Source organism: Trifolium pratense, linkage group LG4 (assembly GCF_020283565.1).
Source record: "Trifolium pratense cultivar HEN17-A07 linkage group LG4, ARS_RC_1.1, whole genome shotgun sequence".
NCBI classification, from domain to species: Eukaryota; Viridiplantae; Streptophyta; class Magnoliopsida; order Fabales; family Fabaceae; genus Trifolium; species Trifolium pratense.
Genome location: NC_060062.1, coordinates 53,084,096 through 53,112,007, shown reverse-complemented (window position 1 = coordinate 53,112,007; position 27,912 = coordinate 53,084,096). Strand labels below are relative to the sequence as shown.

Below are 27,912 nucleotides of genomic sequence, written 5' to 3'. Positions count from 1 at the left end.
GTGTGGATTGAAACAAGCACCAAGGGCTTGGTACAGCAAAATTGAAGCCTACTTCAACACTGAGAAATTTGAAAAATGTCCTTCAGAACATACATTGTTTGTGAAACACAAGCCCGATAGGAAGATTCTGATAGTTAGTCTATATGTTGATGATCTCATATACACTAGAAATGATTTGCATATGATGGATGAGTTTAAATCCTTAATGCAAAAAGAGTTTTCAATGACTGATTTGGGAAAAATGAAGTATTTTCTTGGAGTAGAAGTAATCCAGTCAGAAGAAGGTATATGCATCAGTCAACAGAAATATGCTACTGAGATCTTGAGCAGGTTTGGAATGGAAAAATGCAATAGTGTGAGCAGCCCTATTGTGCCTGGTTGGAAGTTTGATAAAGATGAAGGCAATGAAGCCACTGATGCAAGAGAGTATAAGCAAATAGTTGGAAGCCTAATGTATCTGCTGGCTACAAGGCCTGATCTAGCATATTAAGTGTGTCTTGTAGCTAGATACATGCAAAGGCCTACAAACATGCATCTTACAGCTGTTAAAAGAATATTGAGGTACTTGAAGGGTACACTTACAAATGGAATCATGTACAAGTGTGATACAGAGAAGCCTTTTGAATTAGTTGGATGGTCTGATTCAGATTATGCAGGTGACTTGAATGACAGATAAAGCACCTCAGGGTTTGTATTCATGCTTGGATCAGGAGCTATCTCTTGGTCATCTAAGAAGCAGCCCATTGTCACCTTGTCCACCACAGAGGCAGAGTATGTTGCTGCAGCTGCTTGTGCCTGTCAAGCTATTTGACTAAAGAACATGTTAAGCTGCTTGCTAAATAATCAAAAGGTGTGCACTCAAATTTATTGTGATAACAGTTCCTCAATCAAGCTGTCTAAGAATCTAATTATGCACGGTCGTTGTAAACATATTGATGTAAGGTTTCACTTCTTGAGAGATCTTGCAAAGGAAGGAACAATAGAGCTCAAATTCTGCAAGTCACAGGATCATAATGACTAAACCCTTAAAAATGGATGCATTTCTCAAACTAAGAAGTGGCTTAGGCATGATGATGAAATGAAGTAACTGTGATCTGATGCTTGTCCTTGTACTGAGGCTTAGAAGCTTGCTGCATTCTCACCCACTGCATTCTGCATTTTTCCCATTATTGTTTCTTAGTTTGTTTTCTATTTGCTTGTATAACTTGTTTGTCAAGTTACCTTAATTGAACTCTTAGGATTGTTCAATTAGGGGAGAGTTTGTTATATAGTTTGTTAGTATTGGGCCTTGATTGGTTTAGCTCAATACATTTTATGTTCATAGGCCCATCTCTCTTGTAACACTTTGCACCTATATAAGCAAAGTGTTTATGATCAATAAAGTTGAGTTGGCCATTTGTTCATAACAGTTCTAACATTTTTCATTTTAAAAAGTCAAAAAAGATGGAGTTAATTTAGAAGGTTTATCTTTATGAAAATATTTTTTATTTTTTAAAATTTGTGTTAATTTTACTTATTACGATAGGCAAAAATAGACTCTTGAGTGATTTATTATGATCGAGAGAACATAAAAATCATAAAATATTTGTTAACGATGAAATTAATGATTTTTTTTGTGATAAAGAATGAATTGTTTTTTACATTCCACTATTTACAAAAATGCAAGACAATTATTCACTTCAAGAGTCTACTTTTTCCTTATTAACAAGTGAAACTACGGATTATAGAAAATGAGAATAGAAATATTTTTCACAAAATTATAAACTGCACTTAATTATTTTTTTTCTACAATGTAAAGTCTTAATAAGAAAGCTAAAGGAAGGAAAATAAGGGTGTGGGTCAACTGTTAATTAGCATCAATATTTCTAAAAGCTAATTATAATATTTGTCATTAAAAAAGTCAAATTATTTTTCCATGCAAAGTAAAGTCTTAAGAAAGCATTAACAAAAAAGAATCTTAAGAAAGTCATTTCCAAACATTATTGTGCTAAGGAAAGAGAAAGAAGTCTTCCAAACAATAGAAATCCCAACTCACAAGTTATAATCATCTAGCCAACTATTTATTGATATATTATATTGTAATCTTCACTTTAAATATTATGTTATATTTAATAACCCTTATTAGAAGTTATAGTTTGCGTTTAGGCCACAACCAAATAATTTGATGAAGGCAAAGATATCTTAGCTTTTCCTCATCATATTATTGTTCTTGCTTCTTCCTTACCAAGACCAAGAAGAAGAGAGGAAAAGAAACCTTTTCTTCAAACAAGGTATGCCTTCTTTTAATAATTACTTTCAACACCCCCTCTTACTCCTTTCTATTTCACAACCATGGAAGAGTGGAACATGCTCGCGGCCGATTGTGTTGTCGTATCATGCTGCTGCCAATGCTTGGTGCTACAAATTCTTGTACTTGTGTTGCGAAAGATGGTGAGGAAAACAAGAGAATATGGTAAGAAATTATTTTGTCAAAGAAAGAGGAATTATAGAGGGGTGCAAAGAGAAATTCATGAGAATTCTTATAAAGATGTGCTTTTGAGAATTCATGAACAATCTATTAGAATTCAAGAAGATATGGAACTAAAAGATGGTGATGTGCATAATTGTGGTTATTGTATGGTTGAAGTTGAGAAAGTGATGGAAGAACTTTGTGAGAAGGGAGAGTTTGGATTTGGAAGCTTTTGGGGTAGGAAAGAGCCATGGGATTTTCCTAAAGTTGTCAATGATCATAATGATGATAGTTTTGAAAGATATCAAATAATTGAAGTGGGATGCACATAGTGTGGCACATAACGGAATCTCTTAGGCATGTGGTAATGAATTCGATTTTAATCGGTGCGTATGGAAGAAAAACACTTGTTAAAAGAGATCGATCACTTGATTAATCTCTACCTTTTCGGCTAGGGATACCTTACTCGCAAAATATTGATTTGGTTGGTTCATTAAACTATATATGCTTAAAAATTGTCAAATATATTCCAAAAATTTAATCTAATGCTATGCAGCTCGTAACTCACAATTGTGTGGGAATGAGTGTTTGAATATGCTTCTATCCACCATCATAGTACATTTATGAGGCATGTTATCTTGAAAAAGAAGCTGCATTTGTAGATCTCTGATGTTGTGTTTGGAATAGAGTTGCATTTAGCAAAATCGCGGAACAAAACCGCGTCAAAGTGAAAGTTTGCTTTCCTAATTTCTTCATTTGGATATTTCACTGCCAAAACAAATACCGCATGAGACGCACGTCTAACTTTATTCTCCGCGTCTTTAGACATAATCTGGACACTAGTACAAATATGACATATTACACAAGTAGTTTACATCTGACGAGCATATGTCAGATGTAAAACGCTATATAGAGTAACGTTTACATCTGGTACTAATATCCACTGAAGGGAAAAATATATAGACATAACTTGTTACATCTGGTTCTAATATCACCAGAAACAAAACTGAATGCGGTGGCAATATTGTAATTATGGCGAAAACACAGTACACCAAATAAGTGACTAACTGAGAAAACACAGTGCACCAGTCTCGCGAACTTCAAGCGCTCGAGAACAAAAAGGAAGGTCACGCGATTTTAGCAAAACCTCAAGAACAACAAACCCTCAATCCCTCTCTCGATTCGAAACTCTCTCAATCAGGACAATCCCTCACTCTCACTCGTCCTCTCTCACTCGTTCTGTCAATTTCGTCATCTCTCTCGGTGGTTCTCGAACCCTAGGTCCCAAATCGAAGTTCAGTGAAACAAATTGAAGCTTCTCTCAGATCGTTCCTCTCACTACAACTAAAAACACAAACAGGTACTGATTCTATTCTCAAATTTTTTAATTTCTTTTTGTTTGGTGAAAGATTGTAATTTTTGGGGTTTTATGTCCTGGGTTATATGTTGTAGATGATTTTGTTTATCATGTTTTTGTGATTATTTAGTGTTTTGATTAAGGTAAACCTCACTCTCACTATAGTGATTCCAGGTTGGTTACATTCTTTACTCCACTATAGTGATATTTACCACTGTCTGATTCTCAAATCAAACTGATGTGTCTTTCTGTTCAGGCTGCTGCTACAAGATCTTTAGCAAGGGGTACCAATTTTGATTCAGTTATTTCTATGTTGAAGGAGGTAAATTATGAAACTTTGTCATTTGTTAAATATTACTGTCATAAACTACAGCTTATAGGAGGAGGTTCTGCTGCAATAATTGATTTTCGTTCACCACTCATTTATTATTCTTTCCAATCATCTTATTTATTTGACAAATTAGCGGAGCAACTATCAGAATTTTCTATTTTGTTGTGAAGATTGAACAAACCCTACCCTGCTTTTGCAAGCACTGATGCACTTGTGTCTCGTAAACATATATAAATTGTGTCTGTTTTTGTAATATAAGATAATAGATAGATAGTTATTATTTGATGCTTATTGTTCATAATGAGGGTGAACACTGCAAACATATTTTATGTTTTAACAATAATTTCTTTTGTCTCAATTTCATCTGTTCATTTCATTCCATTCATCTTATTTAAACTCACAAAACCATGAATCCATGATGTATTCCACCATGTTGAACTTTTGGCAGGATATTTTGTGTAGTTAAAACTATTATTCTAGGAGGAGTTCAAAAACCTTATTGCTTTGTGAAACGTATCTTCCCTCGGATTCATGATTCATGGACTGGTTATCATTCTCAATGATATATTTGGCAGGTTATTCCACAATTGTCTACCCCGATTAAGGTAAACCCTAATTGAGGTTTAGCGCAATTGTTACATCTAGTGAATTTATTTGATTTTTAACTGATATATGTGTTCATTTGTTCTATTGGAGTCTGTTCTGATGTGTTTGTTTTGTTTAGTTATGATGAACTCTTTTGATTTTTAACATGTTTTTGAGATTATTTGGTGTTTTGATTAAGGTGGAGCATAATTAAGGTTCATCTGCATTAGCCATATCTAGTTAGTTTAGTTGAATTTTAACTGATATATGTTTTCAATTTGAGTGTGTGTTGATGCATATTATTTTTCTGGTTTATATACAGCGAGCCCTTTTCGATTTTTATCATGTTTTTATGATTATTTGGTGGTTTGATTAAGGTGGAACGTAGTGAAAGTTCAGCTACAATAGTCGTGTCTAGTGAATTTAGTTGATTTTTAACTGATATATCATATATGTTTTCAATCGGAGTGTATGTTGATGCAATTATGCGAAGCACTTTGTGATAATTGTGTTTTTGATTAGGTGGAGCCTAATGAAGGTTCAGCTTCAATTGCCACGTCCAGCGAATCCGTGGTTGATGCTCTCAAAGTTAAGGAATGGGAAGTAGGAATGTTTCATAATGAGGTTGCTGCTACGCAAGGTATAAGAATAAGGAGAAGACCACCAACTGGACCACCTATTCATTACGTAGGACCTTTTGAATTCCGGTTGGAGAATGAAGGCAATACGCCTCGTAATATCTTGGAAGAGATTATATGGAACAAGGACATAGAAGTCAGACATGTATTATACTTGTAAAATTTGTAAAATTCAAACAACCCAATTCATTGTGCCATACAATCTCCTTGCCCCTGCCAGTTACTATACAAAAGATAAATAAAATCTTCTCTTTTTTCCCAAATCAAAACAGGCATAACTTCCTCCAAATTTCAACCGGTTAGTAAGGTAGTTTTCTCTTTTGACTTCTACTCTATTCAACAATATTTCTCTGTTCGATTTTCCAAACTTTTCTACTTCTCTTTTTGTTTGTTCTAAGGATTTTCTTTAGTTAGATTTGCTTCTAATCCCAACACGCCATAAATCTGACATTTTGGTTTTTTTGGTTTCTTCTTAATTCTCTCTGCAGCAACGGTGAAAAATAAGCATGCGGGTACTAGAATATCCGGATTTCGCCAAAAAAAACTCCTCGGTTCTCTCTTGATTTGCTTTTATCTTCTCTCTTTCTTTTTTTTTTTTTTGTAATGTTTTCCTCTCAATTTCATTATTTCCTGTATTGATGGCATTTTATTCATTTAATTTTTAGTGTGTTTTCAATGGCAGGGTAAAAAAATTTAATGAGATCACATGGATCCCGAGAAAAAATTGGGTCTTTGTGAAGGTAATTTTTGTGCTTTTTATTTGCAATGCCAATACATTATCATTGCATTAACTTCCTTTGCAATTTTCATGTGGAAGTTTCTCCAATACAAATGAAAAGAGATGTGAAGATTCTATATAAAGATTATCCGGTTTGCAAAGGTTTTCAGCAAGCCAAAGACATATCTCATTATTTCATAAGCTGCTTTTCCTTTGTATTGGAGAAACTTCCACATTTGAATTACCAAGTTTATGGCTATTCAAAAATTGACAATCCATTTTTTTTTTCAACTTTAATTTCAGATTTTACCTTCTTGATTTTAGAGTAATGCTTAATCCATAGTTTTTTATTTTAAAAAACTTGAATTAAAGTAATTCTTATATGTTCTCAATTCTCACATGCTTTGCTTCTAACTTCTTCTATTTGACATGTTTTATGTTTTGTTTAGATGCAATGCAGGGACTATAATAAAATTAAGAAAGAAGGCCAGTGTTTATATAGCCTTGATAGAGAGATTGGAAATTTACTGAATATATGGTTTATTTATGTCAAACTTGATGTAAAAATGACCGGAAATAAAATCCATTGTGGCTGCATCTTTCTTTCGGTATATATTCGACGTGAAAGAATGAATAAGTATTCTTATAATTTTGATGCTTCAGATTCAAACCGTAAAAAAGTTAATTATTCATGATTTAAGTATCTTACAATTAGAAATTCTTGACATTTCTCACAATTGTCTTAGCTGTTGTAGTTTCCTAGCTGTGTTTCCTGTTGTAGTTAGCTGTGTTTCCTGTCCTGTTTCCTAGCTGCATTAGCTGTTGTAGTTTCCTAGCTGTGTTTTGTATTTGGAATTATAATGGCATCATTTTAATCCTAGCCTTCTCACTTCTCATATGCTTCATTCTTGATCATGTATATGTATTGTAGGTGTTCGATGATCCCACGTCATTAACCGAGGAGGAGATGTATGAATTGCGAAACAACTGGGCTACTTGTTTTCTTGACCTGTACAATCCCGAGGTAGATTATGTTGTTTCCGATGATGAGGTTTAGGAGCTAGCTAGTTACAATGGATTCACATTAACTAGGATGTTTTGAATTGTAATGACTTGTATTTTGCTTGAATGTTATAACATTTTGGATTGTTTTGGTATTTTGCTTGACTTGTAAGACTTGGTATTTTATTTGAATTGTAATGACTTTGGTTGAATGTAATTGTATTTTGGTTGAATGTTGAATTTTAATGACTTGGTTGAATGTAATTGTATTTTGGTTGAATGTTGAATTGTAATGCTATTTTGGTTTTTTTTAATTACAAAATAGGATTTAAAAATATAAAAAAAAAAAAAAAAAAAAAAAAAAACCAGGATTTTGAAAAAAAAAAAAAAATTAAATAAAGTTACTATTTCACATCTGGTGACTTGGTCAGATGTAAAAGGTCCAATTTAATTAAAAAAAAAATAAAATAAAATTGGTCAGCTGAAACACGAGAACAGAGGTAAAAGGGGATACTTTTACATCTGGCGAATGTCAGATGTAAAAAGCATAAACTTACTACTTCTCGTACGTCTACCTCTGACTTGGGCCAGATGTAAAAGGGGGTTTTGGCCAGATGTAAAAAGTGTTTTCTGTACTAGTGGGATCTTCTTTTTTGGTCACAAGACATAGCCTCGGTCTTATTATAGCAAAATGTGAAAAATTTGTTGACATTCTTTGAGTGTATATCTTCTCACCTTGATACTCTTTATTCATGATTTCTTTTATAATATCCTTAATGATACTTTTATTATAGCCTGATTGCTTAAATAACCATGACTTTTATTAAAATATTAAATGCATATGTCATAGTAAATAGATTTTACAACTATCTTTTTATTTTACTAAATCTTTTGTATTTTCTTCTTTTTCATGAATTTTTTTTTTATATTTTCATAGCATATGTATGGAATTCTAGTGTTGCAAAAAGTGGTTAGATGTTGTTTGTTTGTGTCCGTTCCTTTCTGCGCTTTGCTATATTAGATGTTCTACTATTAGACTTTTGTACCAAAATAATAAATATATCAGTTGACTTTATTGTTAAAAATTAAATAAATGAAAAGAAATTATCAACAAATAAATAAATAAATAAATAAATAAATAAATGAAAAGAAATCAATTAAAATAATTTAATAAATGATTTTCTACAAATAATTTTCTATTCTAAATTTTATACATTTAAACTAAAACATCAATAATTTGATAAAATTATAAACTTCTTAACCAAGTAATTCAACTCAGGTGTAGTTCCTTCAACAAAGAAAATAAAGTCATGTGTAGTTGATAAGTTCTACTAAAAAATGAATTGTTGCATAAACAATGAATTCGTTCAGGTGGTAAGGGTTTTGACTCTCTTGAACAGTTGAACATGTGGTCAAATGTTTGATTCTTGACTAACACGAAAGTGAAAACTTTCATACCAAAAATCATGGTAACTATCGTTACAGAAAATCTAAATTTAATTATTTGGTAGAATAACTTTCTTATTACACTTTATACTTTACCTCTCAATTTAACTTTAAATTATGGCTAAATTAGTTAAATGATACCTTAAAGACATTTTAGGTTTCATAATGGTCTCTTAAAGAGAAAAAAGTTTGAATTGGTCCCTTAAAAGACATATCTGTTAATCACAATGGTCCATTCCGTTAGTTTTTAACACAAAATGTATTAGGTGGACTAACATTACATTTGGTGCACCATAGATCTCAATAAATCTCTTAATTTAAACCGTTTGATCTTATTGAAAAACAATAACCATTGAATTTTGAATGTCCACCATATCTAACGATGCACCATTACCAAATAATTTTTCTCTCTATTTCTTCATCTTCTTCATTTACTCATTTACCTTGTTCTTCATCTTCCTCATCATGTTCATAAATTCATCAAACAAATCAAGATTTTTGCAACTTCAACATTTTCAAATTTGCAACAAAATACTTTTTATTAAAATTTAACATTGGATGTTCATCATTTCTTCGAATTTCTGGGTTTTTCTTACCAAAATAAAATTATGGTTTTAAACCAAAATGAAAAAATCTACCCAACAAGGCAACAATAATAACAACAACCTCAATTGAAGAGAATAAGAAAGGAACAAGGATTTTGTGTCCCTTGATTCTCTCCTAATTTCAATTGAAGAGGAAGAAGGAACAAGGATTTGGGAATTAGGGGAGATAACATAGTAATTAGGTGTGGGAAACAACAACAACAACAACAACAAATCAACATAAGAAGAAGATGAAGGAAATGGTGAAGATGAGATCTGAAAAAAAAATAAAAAAACTTTCATTTGTTTTTTTTTTTGGAAAATGACTTGTCACGTCATCGCAACTTAACGTTTTCAGTAAAAATTAGACGGAAGGGACCATTGTGATCAATGAATATGTCTTTAAGGGGTCAATTTGAACATTTTTTTCATTAAGGGACCTTTTAACTAATTTATCTTTAAATTATCATATCTCTTTTTTTAAAATCTAGAAAGTAAAAAAGAAATATGAATTTATTAAGATAGACTTTCAATTTGCCTTAGGGCCTACTTATTTATTTATTTGTTGAGCTGGCCTTACTTATGCCTTTCAATCAAAAGGATACTTCTACACAACAATCATTGAAGCAAAAATTAGTTGTAAAATTCAAAGACAAATTCATTTTAGGCAACTATATATATTAATTTCTCCGTATAGTGCGTGGGTCAACATCTATTGACCAATAATTTTCAAACCCAATTCTAACTAAACTCATGGAACACACATTAGTTTTAGCAAATGGACATAATTAATTTAACCTTAATCCAAAATTTACCTAAATATAGATCTTAAGATAATTTTGACAGGATATAGATCTTAACATGTCCCCAACAAAATTGGTAGTAAAACGCAAGTTATTACCCAATCCTATCCATCAAAATCACAAACAAACAAACAAAAAAATCACCATCACCATGATCATGATCCATCCTTCTCTTGCGTTATCATATTTTCATTTTATGACTAAAATTCAGTTTAATTAACAAAACGCGTTTTTTCTTAATCCCTTTTGAACCATTCCATATAATAAGCAACTATATCATTGTCACAACTTGTACATAAAAACAATTAACCAAATCAAACCTTTATAATTTTCTCCTTCACCAAACAAGTAAGGAAAAACCACAACACCCTTCAAAACCAAAATCATTATATCTACCTATCTATCTATCAATATTTTCTTCCTCAAGGCCTAGGCCTTAACGTACCACCATGTCAATACTCCAAACCGAAGAACAAATCAAACAATTAAACGACATATTCAATCGTTTCGACATGGATTCCGACGGAAGCCTAACCCACCTCGAGCTCGCGGCACTCCTTCGGTCCCTCGGCATCAAACCAACCGGCGACGAAATTTATGACCTACTCAACAACATGGACAACAATAACAATGGTTATATAGAATTTGACGAGCTCGTTAATGCTATTATGCCCGACATGAATGAGAGTGTTTTAATCAACCAAGAACAACTCTTGGAGGTTTTTCGCTCGTTTGACCGCGATGGTAACGGTTACATTACTGCATCCGAACTCGCCGGGTCAATGGCAAAGATGGGACATCCTCTATCATATCATGAACTTGCTGACATGATGGCTGAAGCTGATAGCAATGGTGATGGTGTTATTAGTTTTAATGAATTTGCTTCTATTATGGCTAAATCAGCTGCTGATTTTCTTGGTGTTAAGGCACAATAAATATGTTTATAATCAACCCTTTATGATTAAAATTAAATCATGGGGTTTTCTTTGTGAAACCTTTTATTTATTGTTTTTTGGTTTTTTAGGTTTATTGGTGTTAAGGACGAAGAAAAAAAAATGAAAAATAAAAATAAAAAATTGGTTTAAAGTTTAAAACATATTATAAGGAAATTGAAAAATACAATTAAAATATATGTTTAACATGAAGGTTGACTAATTATTGTAAGTATCTAATATCAGTTTTTGTGAATGCAGTTGTTCTTGATCTAAATTCGTTAATTATTAGAAATGAATATGACAAAGAAAATGTTATTTACTTCTCCGCTGCCTAGAGCTTAATTTTGAAGACTTTTCTTGCACATCGTATATGAAATGTATAAGTAATTTTTGTTATAATTAACTTACAAATAGAGGATCAAATAAGGTCAACAATAGTTTTTTTTTTTTTTTTTCCTTTCCTCTCTCATCTAACTCTCACTCCAATTCTATATGATTACACAAAAAATGAAATCCCAAGAAAACACTGTTCTATTATTTAGAGAAATAAACAGCTCCATCCATCCTACAAATAACACTTGCTTCTATGACCAGTGGCAGTGACTACTTCAATTTCTGATTAAAAAAAAAAAAGGTATATCTAATCTCAATATGGCAAACAAAGATACAAAACTACTTTTATGTTGGTTCATGCACCATCAAGCAATTCCTATAACTATGTCCAAAAACAAATTAACCATTTCATCAAGCTGTACAAAATCTACATGATTGCATAACTAAAACAAAAATGTATCAAAATATATGAGAGTGATGGCTTGACGAGAAACCACCACGCCGTGAGGTTTGGATTGTGGTATTCTCCTTTCGATGTGTATTTTTGTTGGATCAAATTGTCGTAATCCTCCTTTCCATGCGTAAGTTTTTTGTTAGGATTGCCTTGGAGCCGATGTTCCTCGAGCAATTTGGAGAAATTGTTCTCAAGGTGGTCGTCATAGTAGGAGAGCTTGTTACAATCCAAATCCCTGCTATTGATGTTAAAAGGACAAAATATCTATGAAATTTGTTTCATGGTAACATTAAATGAGATAAAACTAACTAACAAACTTTGTGAGCTTACCTCTTTAATTAATCAAAGAAATCACAGTCCTTAAAATAAGAATGGTTGATAGAGAAAACAAAGGACACCGTATTTGGACAGAAATGAAAAACATCCTCAACTCAGATATATGTAGCGATGAAAACAAGCATTAACCATTAAACAACCATTAAACAACAATATTTAAATCAAAGCCTTAAGAAACAAGGTAAACCTGGTAAACAGGTCTAGTTCAATTTGATGGTCTAGTTCTAGTGACACTCCTCTAGCACGAGTTGCGGCCAAAGTATCACTAGTGATATGTAGGCCTTTTCTGTGAAATAGTTGCTCTGGCTATTCATCAAGTACATAAAAATTAAAATGGAAACATAGCAGTAAAATGTATCATTGCTGCTGATTCAATTCAAAATAGAGTTTCAAGAAAGGTTGTCCACCTTTTGAGGTAAACAAAATCATGCTATTTTTGACGAAAATTTATAAAGCATACGCGCATGTTTTGAGTTTGATTGTAAAAGAAGGTTTAAAAGAGAATGATGATTCCGTCACAAGAATACGTGCTGCAGTCAAGTATGTAAAAGGATCTTGTGAAAGAATGCACAACTTCAAGAAAATTGTTGAAAGGGCAAATATTACTTATAAAGGCATTGTATGTCTAGATGTAGAAACCAGATGGAATTCTACATATTTGATGTTACAAGCAGCTCCCAAGTATAAAACAACTTTTGAATTGTTAAAAGCTTCCGATGCTAAGTATGTTAAAGAATTATCTCTTAATGGAGGCAAAGGTGTACCTGTTGAAGGGGATTGAAACTATGCTAGTACAGTGATGCCGTTTCTGAAGATATTTTATGATGCAACTATGCGTATTTCTGGCTCTCTGTATGTTACTAGTAACATCTATATGAAGGAGGTATTTGCCCTTGGAAGAAAGATCCGAAGATATTGTGAGGATGATAATGAGAGCATAGCATCAATGGCAGTTAACATGAAGAGTAAACATGACAAGTATTGGTGCAGTTCTAATGGAGTAAACATGATTTTGTTGATTGCAGTTGTTCTAGACCCTAGGAGCAAATTGGGTTATGTAAATCACTACCTTGGGTATTTTTTTGAAGAAGCAACGGTTGATGTATTAAAGGCAACACTGTCGTCTTCTTTGAAATCAATTTATCGAGAATATCAAGGCGTCGGGGAAGGATCTCAAGATATGGGAGAATCTCGGCCAGAGAAAGATGATGATGATATTCATGGGATGGGCTTCTATGTAAAAGCAACTAGGCGTAAAACCGATACTAAGTCTGAGCTTGATAAATACCTCACTGAAGACTATGAACCTCATAGTGAGTTTGTTGAGTTTGACATTCTAAATTGGTGGAAAGTCAACTCATCAAGATATCCCGTCCTGACAAGTATTGCTCGCGAGGTGTTGGCCATTTCAGTGTCTACTGTAGCCTCAGAGTCTGCTTTTAGTGCCGGAGGAAGGGTATTGGATCCTCATCGTAGTAATCTCACACCTAAGATAGTGGAAGTGCTTGTTTGCACTCAGGATTGGTTGAGAGGATCTCCTTTCTCAAACTTATTTGACGAGGACCTTGAAGAGTTAGAAACATTTGAGCAAGGTAAAAAACTCAAATTTTCCAAACTTATTTGACTATGATCTTTTCTTTGATCTTTGCACTAGTACAGAAAGGGGTTTTAACTACTGGCCAAAATGACTTTCCACGTCGGGTGGTGACCCGTCGTAAATATAGTCGTCGTTGTAAGTCTTGACTTTCCACGTCGGGTCGTTTAATACCCGACGTGGTATCCTGATTTCTGCAGTAACTTTTATTAAAAATCATGGGGATTCCACGCCGGTTTGTCCAATTACCCGTAGTGGTATGTATGGTTTGTCCAATTGGTTTGTGTGACTACATGTTGAGTCCAATTTTTAATATTAGAACAGGGACGTTTCAACACGACGGCCCTGTCAAAATGTATAATCAACTGAGGTGCTTATTTTGTATTCGAAAACATGTCAAATATGATTATCTCCGGTGGAAGAAGTTTTAGAAAAGTAATTAAAATAAAGCATGATTATGAAACTTTGCATTTTTGCTGTGAAAAAGAACTAGAACACTGTTTTGTGAGGTTGAAATATGTATATGTTGAACTTATAACTTGTGTCTTGTGAATTCAAAGTGAGAAATTATAATTCAAAGTGAGAACTTATATTCTCGGTCATGTTATATGTATTTACCCTCTAGTTTTGCACCATGGTTTTAGCCTGAAAGACGACGACTCAGTACCAAGCCAAGCAACCAATAGGGTCCAATATGAAACGACTAATAGGATCTGATGTTTTGTTAATTAATATTTGAAAAGTAGGATAAGTCTTAATCATTAGTAGTCATCTTTAGTCATTAGGATAACTCTTAATCATTAGTTTTAGTCATTAGTTTTAGTTTTAGTTATTCTTTTTTGATAGATATAATGTATGTTATAATGTATTTTGAACAGAACATGAAGTTAATAAGTGTTTAACAATGTGGGTCTGGTTAATATTCAGATGTAGCATTTCTTTCCAATGGTGAAGAAATAATGAAGTTTATTTCTTGTTTGCAGATATGATCTCTCAAACGAACCGTGCGACAACTTCTGCAAGCCTTATTGATCTTGATGATGATTGAAATCATTTGTAATAGATATGATTTTAGTAGTTACTGTCAAAAAAAGAAAGATATGATTATAGTATTTTGTGGATGAAATTGGAGTTTAGTTTTTAATTTGCAAAAAGAAAATATGGTGGCAGGTTAATTTGTATGGATTTACATTGGTTTATTATATGTAGAAGGTTTTATATGTATGGATTTACATTAGTTTTTTGTGTTTTTAACTATGTATGTGTTACATTGAGTTATTAAAGAAAAATCAATTAAACTAGTTAAATTGATAACGGTTCGGTTCAGTTCAATGCAAAATTAGAATTGTGCAGTTCGGTCCAATTAAAACCAGTTAAGTTAAAAACGGTTCGGTTTGGTTTTTGTAATATAGAACTGGTTAACTAGTTAACCGAACCGTTCGGTTCAGTTCATGTTACACAATTGCGGTTCGGTTCAGTTTTTATGAACTGTAAAAATAGTTCGGTTCGGTTTTTATCTATGAAGCACGGACTCCGACACGGACACCGCGACACGACACGGACACGGACACCACGACACCGCTAATATAAAAAATATAGGACAATATAGGACACCGACACCGCTACATATTTATAAAACATATAAATTGATAATCAAAATATATATATATATATATATATATATATATATATATATATATATATATATATATGTAAATCTAATTTGAGCAAGTTATATTTTAAAAAAAATTTAAAACAAGATATGATAGTATTTTACCTTTATTTATCCATCTAAGATCGAAAAAACTAAAAATATCGTAATCAAAATGTAATGTCTTCAATCCCACATTGATCAATATTGTTGTTTCTACACATCTTTAACTCTTGTAGATATGTCTAATATGTGTCTAAAGAGAGTATAAGCAAAGAAAAAATAATTATTTTTTGGGACACTTGTCCGACACGTGTCATCCGAGTGTCTTACAGATGTCGGACACCGATCAAAGGAGTGTCAAACTAAAGAAAAAATTGATTTTTTTCCGACACCGATATGAGCTATCCGACACGTGTCGGACGAGTGTCATACGAGTGTCGGACACCGACACGTGTCGGACACCGCGACACGCCTAATCATAGAGGTGTCGGTTATGCAGTTTTGGTTTTTAACCAAACTTTGCCCACTCCTAGTTGTGAGCCTCCATCAGAAGAATTCTCAACTCGATCAGAAGAAGAAGAAACATTTGATGTTTTCAAAGATGTAATTCTTCAGACAAAGAACACTCTTTGAAACATTTGAATTGTTCTGTTGTTCAGTGTGAATGAGTTTTCCAAATAACAAAATTTGATGTATATGGGGTGCTTTAGCTTCAATATTGGATAATTCCTTTAAACTATTTTGACCAGAATTTCCTAAGCAATTATGATTTTTTTACAAGGAAGTTTTTAAAGATAGAGAGAATTATAAGGAAAACTCAATGTTAGGACTCAAGAACACATTTCTTTTTATAAGAAAATATATTTCCTCCTAATTTATAATTTTGAATAGAATTACCGTCACAATAACTTTTTGTAGATATTCTATAAAAAAAAGCACATACTACATTAAATATCTCTATAGATCATATAAATACTTTTTCACAAAAATACCACTAATTGATTTACTACATTTGGTGTCATTGTTCAATTAAAACACTACTTTAAGAAGAATTTCGAAATATTAATGCATAATAAAATTAAATGAATATATTAAATATACTTACATAATTTCTTTAATATGAATTAAATTATTAAATAAAAGTTATAATAAGGGATATATATATGTGACATAATACAACATGTATTTTTAAATTGAATATGTGTGATCACTCATCTATAAAAAAAAAAAAAAAAAAAAAAAAAAAAGAGCAACAAATTTAGTCCAAAGCTCCCTCTCCATAACTACCAAATTTTGTTTAGGTAAATATGCCATGCCCCGTAACCTTTTGGGATAAGACTTGATTGTTGTTGTAATCGAACGTCACATAAGCACAAGGAAACGGCGATATCTAAATAATCACGTAAATGAAACATAACAAAAGGCTATCGAAGAAGTTTATCTGCATAAATAATAATTAACACCGCCAATCTTATCGGTTGATGGAGCTCATTTATAGTCTACTTTTTGTTTGAGATCGGCAAGTCCAGTTTAAGCAACTTGGTGAACTACAAAACAAGTATACATACATTTAGTATCATTCAATTGCATATCACACAAAATAGTAGTTTGTTCAAATTTCGCTACACTGCAGTGCTATAGCACCACAAAAGCGACTGACAAGACTTTGTACTAGATAGTAGATAGCATTCAGGAATAATAGTGTTCAAAGTCTGCTATGCTACAAACACACCTGAGATGTCTTGAGTTCTAGCTCATCCCACTCCAAGTATGGATTGCTTCCTTCAACTATTCATGTCCCAGCATATATCAAAGCACCTAGTTCCTATATTAAAAAACTTACCAATGTTATGATTCATCATGCAGTGTTGTCAGCTATAGCGCTATATGTAGCGGAATTTGAGTAAATCACTATTTTTCCACGATACACCATTTGAGACATTAAAGATATTACATATCTAACCTGTTCCACCAATGCTGATCTGATGCCAACGGATATTACATATCTAACCTCCTCCAAACCAACCAACAGATCCAGCATACATTCCTCGATCAAACACTTCTGAACACCATGTTTCAAAGTAAGAACATTTTACCAAGTTAAACCACATTTTACATTTCTAAAAGAAAAACATAAATGCTTCGGTCTAAAGTCATTTGAAGAACATCTTATTGAAAATGAATGCACCTGTTTCTGCAATTAAAAGTTGTGCCTCTTCTGTTGAAATCCACAAACCGTGGGACTTGGGTGAAGTGATGACAAAATTTCAAACTAAAAAAAGAGAGAGAAAAAGAGAAAATTTGACACCTTAGTTATATGGTGTGAATTTAATAAAGGTGCTTTCGTAGTTTCATTGTAAAGATTGAAAACTTTGCTCTTTCCAACTTAAATTGTATCATGGTTACCTCATCCTCTTCACTTCTTAACCTGCCAGTTAATTGAGCAAATAAACGTTGGATCCTCAGTAGTTTTCTGACCATTTTCGTTGAATCGATTGTAACTTTTTCGCAGACTGCCTGCCAAAACACGCGTGTCGATAAAGGATTATACTTTTTCGTTGCATTATATAGTGCACACTTCCATGGTCGAATTTTTTTTTTAAAATTTGGAGGACCAAAATCGTGGATTTATAAATGTATTGGGAAGTGTATATACTTTAATAAAGCAATTCATGCTAACAATCGTAAAACTTGCCTCTAATTTTCTTCTTATGGTCTCTCTTACTATAGTAAACTCGATGTCGTCCTTCAGACTGTATGACCAAAACCAAACAGAAAACAGTAAGAAAAAATCACAAGCATCGATGAAAACAACCATTAAACAACAGTATTTAAATCAAAGTCTTAAGCAACAAGGTAAACCTGGTAAGCAGGTCAAGTTCAATTTGATGGTCTAGTTCTAGTGACACTCCTCTAGCACGGGTTGCGGCCAAAGCATCACTAGTGATATGTAGGCCTTTTCTGTGAAATAGTTGCTCTGGCTATTCATCAAGTACATAAAAATTAAAATGGAAACATAGCAGTAAAATGTATCATTGTTGCTGATTCAATTCAAAATAGAGTTTCAAGAAAGGTTGTCCACCTTTTGAGGTAAACAAAATCATGCTATTTTGACGAAAATTTATAAAGCATAACTTAGATAGTAACTTAAAATATCAAGCGAAATTCATTTCATGGATATATTTTGTCAAAATTTTATTGGAAACTTACTGTGTTTCCAATAAATGCTGGTGCATTAGGCGGCTGAAGGAAAAACTGGTAAGCATTGTCACCTTCAACCTACAATAGTTTTGATCGAGACATAAGAATCTGGCGCCTACTGCATATCATTAAGCATATCTTGAAAATCAATTCTCATGGGATGAAGCCATAGTAGTAGTAGTACAAAAGGCATAATAGTATAACATAATACCCAATATTGATTGCAGTCTCCATTTTATCCCCAGTCAAAACTCAAATCTTTATTCCTGCTTGAGCAAGCTTGTCAACGCAATCAGGAACCTTTTAAAAAATGCATAACCTTCATTAACAATCCCATTCCAGTGAATAATTTACAAAAGTAAAACATGTTTTTTTTTATATTCTAACTCACCCCATTTTGGAGCTTGTCCTCAACAGCAGTGGCACCAAGCAGGATTAGGTTCTTCTCAATATTATCTGACACTTCCTCAATCAGTCTTTCTCGGTCCGCGCTAATTAAATTCTTGGCCTCAGAGAATTTGTTTGCAAAATCCTTGTATTCTTCAGCTTCAAGTTCCTTGTATTCTTCAGTTTCTTAAAAATTAGAACTTTAATTGAAAAGTACTAATTGTCACTAGATGATAAGCTATTGTAAAATTGCATATCAACCATAAAGTTGTGTGTCCATGTGCAAGGAAAAACATAGTGGTAGCAGTAAAACTCTGAGCAATTTAAACAACCGACCTTTCAACTTTATTTCCCGAATCTGGATCCAACTCGTATGTTGATAAACTAGTCTGAGCCCTTTTATAGAATTCAAAACCAAGTTCTCTTGCAGCAATAACAAATGCTACTTCATCAGGAGATTCGGCCTCGTGCGACACATTTCCAATGTCTTTATCTACTTCTGGTATGGTTGTATGACAGACTGCCAATAGACGAAAAAAACTACTCGATAACATCTGCATGAGGCTCATTAACCTAATTACCGTTCATTATTCTTTCATTGGTAAAATTAAAACCTTTTACGGCGGCTTTTTTATCAAGAGAACCCCTGACACCATCTTCTGATATATAACGCTCACGAACTAACGTTGAATTTTTCATCACAGTTAAAACACAATCCTTTGGTTCTGCGTGCATCCATTTCAGTGCGTAGAGGCGAATTGGTGGGGAATTTTTCATCAAGCGAAATTCATTTCATGGATATATTTTGTCGAAATTTTAGCACATCTTGAAATAGTAACTTACTGTGTTTCCAATAAATGCTAGTGCATTAGGCGGCTGAAGGAAAAACTGGTAAGCATTGTCACCTTCAACCTACAATAGTTTTGATCGAGACATAAGAAACTGGCTTCTGCATATCATTAAGATAACACTGCACAATTTGCTGGAGACAGAAAAAGAAAGAAAAGTACAATACCTTTAAGCAAGCTAACCACGTTAGAGGATCGATAATAGCAGTAGGCACTACTCTAGTGCTCCGTGCTAGAACAACCTGAGTTTCCAATATGGAATAAGAAATTGAGTTTTTCAAATGATTTCTTGCAACACAAGGAATGGTGCAAAAGCTAAGAAGGAAGCAATATAGAAACAATTTGGACCAAAATAAGCAGCAAGATTGAGATGTAGTTGACCTTGGAGAGCGAAGAATCATTTCGCTCTATCATATGCAAAGCTTTATTAACAGCAAGATTCCAATCTAATTTACTAGGAATGTTATGGCTGCTTAGTATCAATGCTGGAGGAGCTTGCTTAGGAAACTTCACTATGGAAGAAGAAACCTGCAGTGATGACTTCACGTCATTACTATGTTTTAACCACAATTTAGGGCATTTCTAGATAGCATTTAGTATGTTTTTATGCAAGAATAAAGAGGAAAAGAATCATGACAAGAATGCTCGGAACACAAGGATTTGAGGCCAAAAAGTGAAGGAATAGAAGTGTACTGCGCCTAGACCAAGGAAGCATCACGCGCCGCGCCCAGAAGCTGCTAGAAATGTCTGTAGATTCTGCCAAGCTGGCGCGCCGCGCAGAAACGATGCTGGAATTGCCTGAGGATTCTGTCAGTCTGCGCGGCGCGCAGACGGGCTGGCGCGGGGCGCCGATACGCAGATTACACCATATATATACTTTTTCTGTTCAGAATTAGGGTTAGACAGTTTTGACGGCGACAGAGGCACTTTTGAGATCAAGATCAGAGCACGAATTTCTTCTTTGTTCTTCATTGTAATGAATTCTTTCACTCTAATTATTGTTATTACTATGATTATGAGTAACTAAACTCTATGATTGGATCCTAGGGGATTCTAGTTATTATTGTCTTGAACCATGAATTTCATATGATGTTTTAATATAATTACGAAGTTAGTTTCATTCTATTATCTCTTGTTCTTAATGCTTTATACAACGTCGCGAATTGTTTGATGATTATAATTGTTTGTTTACTAAGACATTAGAAACGAATTGATTGACCTAGAGATAATTGTACAATTAACTTATTCTTTAGACATATAGGTTTGTTAATTGTGAATTCAAGGATTAAAGGGAACAAACCTCAATTGATTATAGGTCATCCTAAGACATTAGGGATTGATAATCAATTGAGAGGACTATGTACCAAGACATTGGACATAGTTATTTAGTTTAATCGAATCATGGAACTAAGTTCGTAATTTGTTAATACGCATGAGATATCCGAGACAATAGTGACCAGATGAACCGAAAAGGTCCAATCGCCTTCGCATCTTGAAAGAAAACCTTATTTTCTTGTCATTTACTTTCTCAAGTCTGAAATCTGAACACTTCCCCCCATTTATTTTATTGCAAATTACTTTTATATGATCCAATTTACTCGTATTTGATTCGGAACAATCCCTGTGGATACGATAATTATATACTTACTTTGATACTTCATCAAATGGCGCCGTTGCCGGGGATTGTTGATTGAATCAACAAGGCAATTGGACCATACTAAGTAGTTTTATTGTTTTATTTTTATTTAGCATTCCTTTAAGAAGAAAAACATATAAAAATTAGTTCTAAATTTTATTTTATTTTCGTTTTCACTATTGTTTAGTGCAAGTGCTACTAAGGTATTTTCTTTGTTGTTTAGACCAGGCAGGAAGTCATGCTTGAATTAGACAATCAAAACGAACTTTTAACAAGTTACAAGTTAATGAATGCTCTACTACAAATTATTACCACACAATTAGCAGCCCAAGAGCAGATGAGCTACATGTGGAATGGGAAGCAAAACAATCCATATTTCAATGCCTATAAACTTGGAGGGAAGAATCACATGAACTTTTCTTATGGAAATAGTTCATGTTTAACTCAAAATAAAGAAATTCCTCAAGAGCAACCGTCGGAAGATCACCTTGTAGATTCTTTTGAAGATAATCTTATCTTAGCTATCAAGGTGACCCAAGGAAATTTTGAAGCAATGAAGATTAGCCAAGACCAAATGAAAGCTAACCAAGACATTGCTAACAAGAATCATGAAGCTTCAATCAAGAACCTAGAAACTCAAATGGGTCAATTGTCAAGGCAATTCTTGGCTACTCAAAATAATGGCTTTGAAGGTTCTATAAAAGATAATTCTGGTCATGAAAGCTGCAAGGCGATCAACTTGAGAAGTAGAGTGGTTCCCCCACCGGAGGTCGAGATGAAGAAAAAAAGTGAGACGAGTAAAGAGGGAGTGAAAGAAAAGAGAGAAGAAAAAAATGAGAATGAGGGTGAAGTTGAAAAAGAATGTGGAGTAGAAAATGAGATTGAAGGTGAGATAGAAGAAGTAGTCGAAAATGAGAGAGAGAAAAAAATTCAAAAAGAGAGTGATGAGAAGTTAGTTGAAAAGAACCACACTTTGAAGAAAGATCAAAGCTTAGAAAAGAAGGATAGCAACAAAGGGGAAAACACTTCAGTCCATGCCAAGTTGCCGTATCCGCGAAAGAAGAAGGCTACGGAGAAAGAGCACCAACACTTCAAAAATTTCATGAAAATGCTTCATAGTCTCCAAGCGAATATTCCTTTTGTAGAGGCTTTGGAACAAATGCCCATATATGCGAAATTTATGAAGGAGCTTTTGACAAAGAAGCGAAAACCTCTTGATGACGAGACGGTAGACATGACCGAAGAGTGTAGTGCAATAATTCAAAAGAAGCTTCCACAAAAGAAGAAGGATCCGGGAAGTTTCACCATTCCATGCTCTATTGGAAACTTACATGTTAGGAGAGCTTTATGTGACTTGGGTGCAAGCATTAATTTGATGCCCTTGTCTATGATGAAGCGCATCCCGGGTGCCGTGGCTAAACCGACAAAGATGCAACTATCTCTTGCCGACCGGTCAATTACCTATCCACATGGAATTTTACAAGATGTTTTGGTAAGATGTGCTGAATTTGTATTCCCGGCTGATTTCGTGATTCTAGATATGGAGGAGGACGCTGAAGTTCCTCTCTTGTTGGGAAGACCATTCTTAGCCACCGGAAGGGCGCTAATTGACGTTGAGATGGGTGAGCTCATGTTTCGTCTAGACAATGAACAAGTATGCTTCAAGGTGTTTGAAGCAACAAAGTTTTGTGGAGTGGTACCCGAATGTTTCAAGGTGGATGTGTTAGAGGATGTGGCAAAGGATGTGAGAGAAGAAGAATGGGATCATGAAATTGAACTTTTTCTTCAACAATTGGATGAGTGCCAAGTAGCGGAAACGCTAAAAGTGGAGGAGACATTGCTTGTGGAGGAAGAGTTTGAGCCAAGTCCTCCGGGGTTGCAAGAACTTCCTCCTAATTGGAAGTATGTATTCTTGGGAGAAGATTCAAAGCAACCGGTCATACTTAGTAGCTTGCTTACTCCTTTGGAAGAAGATGACCTTGTTAAAGAATTGGAGAAGGATTATGACACTTCGGCTTGGAATTTAAATGGTATAATCCCTGCCTTTTGGTTGCACAAGGTGTATAAGGAGGAAGAAGTCAATCCGGGTGGTGGTGCTGGTAAAATTGTTATCCCTCATTTGGAATGTTTAGTAAAGAAAGAAGTGACGAAGCTAGTTGAAACCATCATGATGAGTTTTAGGAAAAAGAGTGTGGATGATTCTAAGGAAGGTCCAAAAGGAGCACGAAAGAAGAAAAGAAAGAAAGGGAGGAATAAGCAGATAAAGTTCATTCGCCGTCCGACAATAGTGAAATCATTGTTTGTTGATCTGAATAATTCTCGGTTGAAGAAAGAGCAAAAGAGGAGTTGGGGTGAAACAAGTCTGAAATATCCTCCCTAATTTGAAGTCATGGACCGTCGAAGCTATGGACGTTAAACGAGCGCTGCTTGGGAGTCAACCCAAGGTTTTTAATTGTTACTAATGTCTATTCGTGTTATGCCTTAGTTGTGGTTGCAGGTTAAGCAAGTGCGGAAGTGGAGTCAAAGAGACAGGCACGCCCAGGCGCCAGGAGAGGCCTAGAAAGGCCTGTAAACACTGACTTGACACGCTCCGGCGCAGAGAACCGGTGCGGCGCGCCCAGAGATGGCCAGAAAGGCTTGTGAATTCTGTCGTGCTGCATATCAGGAGAGAAGTATGTTTGATGAGGCGGACCTGGGCCTCGGAGATCGACGTGATGGGAGCGGATCGTCCCATCCGCATTGACTCGATGGTACTACTTAATCCCTTCAACTTGAACTTGTTTTTGTCTTTTATGAATGCTTGTGTCTGTTTGAAAGCTTGTGCACTTCAGAATAGTTTTGTTTAAATGTCATTAAGGATCATCTGTGTTACCATCCATGCGATATGATTTGTGAGTCTCTGTGTTAATTGCTTGTTATATTTTATGATAATTAGAAAAATTGAGGAAGTTTCTCAAACATTGACCACTCGATAATCCGGCCTAGCCGTGAGTTTTCGAGCCCAAACACATAACTTTTTCGTGTTATGAGAGATTCCACAACTTAGCTAATTCTCTAGAACTTGCTTTTGTTCTCTTAATTGATTGATTGCTCTGAATTACACACCGAGGCACGTTGTTTGGTACCTTGAGCCTTGTTGAAGCCACCTTTAAAATGTTATATCTTTCGTTAACCCCATTTGAGCCGAATGAAAAATTTTGTTTGTTTGACAACCCAAGTTTTGAAACTATAAAAAAAAAGATGATTTTCTTGGAGTTAGATCATAACTTATGACTCGAGCACATTGCTCATCATTAAGTTTGGGGTTGCTTTTGGTACTAGCAACTGATGAAGTTTGGGGTGGGGTACTAGAGAACCAAAAAGAAAAATATAGTGAAAAAAAAAAAGAAAAAAAAGAAAAAAAAAATGACACCAAGAGAGAATGTAAATGAATCTCTTCAAAAAAAAAAGAGAAGAAATGAAAAAGGTTCTCTAGTATAACAATGCTTGATTTTTGGGGAAGATGTTTGAATAAATATCCAATCATGTGAATAGGTGATCTTTAAAACTCCAAGTTTTTCTGCTTACCATCCAAAAAAAAATATCCACCCTAAAAACCTAAGCCCCGTTATAACCCGCAAGTCCTCTAAAGGTGTGAATTTTTATGCATGTCGATCGATTGTTAGAATGTTTGCAAGCATATGGTAGAATGGCTATGTATGTGTTGATTGAGTGAATTTAACAATGCAAACAGGAGAGAATGTGAGGGAGTGAAGTGATTATTGTTTGGTCAATATTTGTGAGAAGTTCTTGATTTTTCCAATGTTCATTTGTGTGCGAGTACATTGATAATAGGGATGATCTTTGAAATGTTGCATGTGTATGATTGACTTGACTGATTCTGATGTATTTGAATTAAGCTGTAAAGATAGTGCCAGGTTTTCCGATGGATGAAGGTATTCCTTGAGGACAAGGAAAAGTTCAAGTTTGGGGTTGTGATGACTTCACGTCATTACTATGTTTTAACCACAATTTAGGGCATTTCTAGATAGCATTTAGTATGTTTTTATGCAAGAATAAAGAGGAAAAGAATCATGACAAGAATGCTCGGAACACAAGGATTTGAGGCCAAAAAGTGAAGGAATAGAAGTGTACTGCGCCTAGACCAAGGAAGCATCACGCGCCGCGCCCAGAAGCTGCTAGAAATGTCTGTAGATTCTGCCAAGCTGGCGCGCCGCGCAGAAACGATGCTGGAATTGCCTGAGGATTCTGTCAGTCTGCGCGGCGCGCAGACGGGCTGGCGCGGGGCGCCGATACGCAGATTACACCATATATATACTTTTTCTGTTCAGAATTAGGGTTAGACAGTTTTGACGGCGACAGAGGCACTTTTGAGATCAAGATCAGAGCACGAATTTCTTCTTTGTTCTTCATTGTAATGAATTCTTTCACTCTAATTATTGTTATTACTATGATTATGAGTAACTAAACTCTATGATTGGATCCTAGGGGATTCTAGTTATTATTGTCTTGAACCATGAATTTCATATGATGTTTTAATATAATTACGAAGTTAGTTTCATTCTATTATCTCTTGTTCTTAATGCTTTATACAACGTCGCGAATTGTTTGATGATTATAATTGTTTGTTTACTAAGACATTAGAAACGAATTGATTGACCTAGAGATAATTGTACAATTAACTTATTCTTTAGACATATAGGTTTGTTAATTGTGAATTCAAGGATTAAAGGGAACAAACCTCAATTGATTATAGGTCATCCTAAGACATTAGGGATTGATAATCAATTGAGAGGACTATGTACCAAGACATTGGACATAGTTATTTAGTTTAATCGAATCATGGAACTAAGTTCGTAATTTGTTAATACGCATGAGATATCCGAGACAATAGTGACCAGATGAACCGAAAAGGTCCAATCGCCTTCGCATCTTGAAAGAAAACCTTATTTTCTTGTCATTTACTTTCTCAAGTCTGAAATCTGAACACTTCCCCCCATTTATTTTATTGCAAATTACTTTTATATGATCCAATTTACTCGTATTTGATTCGGAACAATCCCTGTGGATACGATAATTATATACTTACTTTGATACTTCATCATGCAGCAAAAAAAAGTATGGTTAATCCCTCAACTAAATCTATTAACAATGTTTGATCATGCATTGAAATTCATCTTTTTCCTACTTAATTCCATTTTTGGTCATTCAAAGAATATTAAATAAAGAAAACACTAGGACACAAGAGGTTGAATGATTAAAAACCTAGAGCTGGTCATGCAAGAATCCTAATCCAAAGTATCCTATATATCGACCAATTTGTTAGAAGAGAAACTTTGGTTCAAAATATGAAAAATACAAAAAGAGAACACACAATATTTGATCACGGAGTTCGACCAATTGGCCTACGCCTCTGACTGCAGAGTGGCTTCAGTGCCTTTTTATTAATTGTGTAATACTATAGCCCATTTTAAAAAATTACCCCCGAGAGTGACCTGCCCACTTATATGAGTAAACTATGAGCCGTACTACCCGATACAATTAGTAAAGGCATGCAAAGTGAGATCAGTCATAACATTTTTTTTTACGAAAGATCAGTCATAACATGTAATTAGAAAAATATGGTAATATAATTTGAAAAATAAAAGTACTCAATGTAAACTAGAATAGAGACATTGTAAAGAGTATCTCAATTATTTCAGCAAATCATCCTCCTGATAATCCATAAGACACTCACTTAAATCTCTATTTACACTCACTTTGTAAAGTGTTTCTTGAAGTGCACTCATTGCATTTTCCCACCACCAAGAAAGAGCATTATCCCAAGCAATAGTAGTGGTAAACATTGATCCTCCTTCATGCTCATTAAATTCAACCTGTCAATTTTTTCTGGTCAGGTATCTCTGGCTTTCAATGCTATAAATATTAACACAGTAACAAAAATGGAATAGCTAATTAGTTTTTTGGAAATAACACGATGTATGCACCTGAGGAATCATGAAGTAGAAAGAACCAAAAGTCAGCTACTCTGATGAAACCTTGGCTTTTGCATTGAATCGGATAGCATCATAGCACCATATGCACGAATTAAAGGGCATCGGCCATAAACAAAGTTCTGAGGAAAAAATAACTTTTCGTAATAGTAATTAAACATCTATATTTTTACCAAAATCATCACGCTTGAAAAAAGACAAAATTGAAAAATGTTTGAGAGTCTCACATTAGATGAGAGACGATCTAAAAATGTGTTTATATAGGTAACACAATATATGCACTTTAGGAGTCATGAAGTAGAAAGAATCAAAAGCTACCACTTCGATGAAACCTTAGCTTTTGCATTGAGTCGGATAACTCCATATGCAAACATACGAGAAGACGTTAGTCACTACATTCAAGTTTGAGCATAGTTTTCAGGCCCGGTTTTGGGCCAGGGCAAGCAGGGCCCCAACCCAAGGCCCCTAAAAAATTGGGGCCTCAATTTTTTTTTGTAAGCCCATCATCTTAAAAATAGAACAAGTAGCAGATGCAGATAAAATATACCAACAAATCAAATTTGGCGCAGTGGCTAGGGTTGGGAATAGGTCAGGCGGCCTACAAGGACCTTCGGCCTGGCCTGTATAA

The 27,912-nt window shown here is 34.3% G+C and overlaps 2 protein-coding genes, 1 long non-coding RNA gene and 1 pseudogene across 4 annotated transcripts; 3 read left to right on the top strand and 1 right to left on the bottom strand.

The window, feature by feature from the left end:
• Positions 1–1,965: 1,965 nt before the first annotated feature.
• On the top strand, positions 1,966–3,182 carry LOC123924443. Its single transcript, XM_045977337.1, has one exon. The coding sequence runs from the start codon at positions 2,332–2,334 to the stop codon at positions 2,779–2,781; it is 450 nt and encodes a 149-aa protein (XP_045833293.1). The 5' UTR covers positions 1,966–2,331; the 3' UTR covers positions 2,782–3,182.
• A 115-nt stretch (positions 3,183–3,297) lies between these two features.
• LOC123924444 lies at positions 3,298–7,287 on the top strand. Of its 2 annotated transcripts, XR_006814722.1 has the most exons (8): positions 3,298–3,809; positions 4,063–4,128; positions 4,586–4,742; positions 5,245–5,667; positions 5,849–5,911; positions 6,043–6,100; positions 6,528–6,686; positions 7,010–7,287. It is a non-coding gene; the product is annotated as an uncharacterized LOC123924444 (long non-coding RNA). The 2 variants fall into 2 exon arrangements; XR_006814721.1 differs by lacking the exon at positions 6,528–6,686 and having other exon boundaries at positions 3,302–3,809; positions 7,010–7,284.
• Positions 7,288–9,993: 2,706 nt separating this feature from the next.
• LOC123924442 (probable calcium-binding protein CML16) lies at positions 9,994–10,930 on the top strand. The gene has a single exon (XM_045977336.1). The coding sequence runs from the start codon at positions 10,363–10,365 to the stop codon at positions 10,846–10,848; it is 486 nt and encodes a 161-aa protein (XP_045833292.1). The 5' UTR covers positions 9,994–10,362; the 3' UTR covers positions 10,849–10,930.
• Positions 10,931–16,462: 5,532 nt separating this feature from the next.
• On the bottom strand, positions 16,463–27,893 carry LOC123924441 (annotated as a pseudogene).
• Between the last annotated feature and the right edge of the window lie 19 nt (positions 27,894–27,912).

Excerpts from the sequence above, each read along its gene's own strand:
- LOC123924443 (XM_045977337.1), top strand. The coding sequence starts at position 2,332 with ATGGAAGAGTGGAACATGCTCGCGGCCGATTGTGTTGTCGTATCATGC.
- LOC123924442 (XM_045977336.1), top strand. The coding sequence starts at position 10,363 with ATGTCAATACTCCAAACCGAAGAACAAATCAAACAATTAAACGACATA.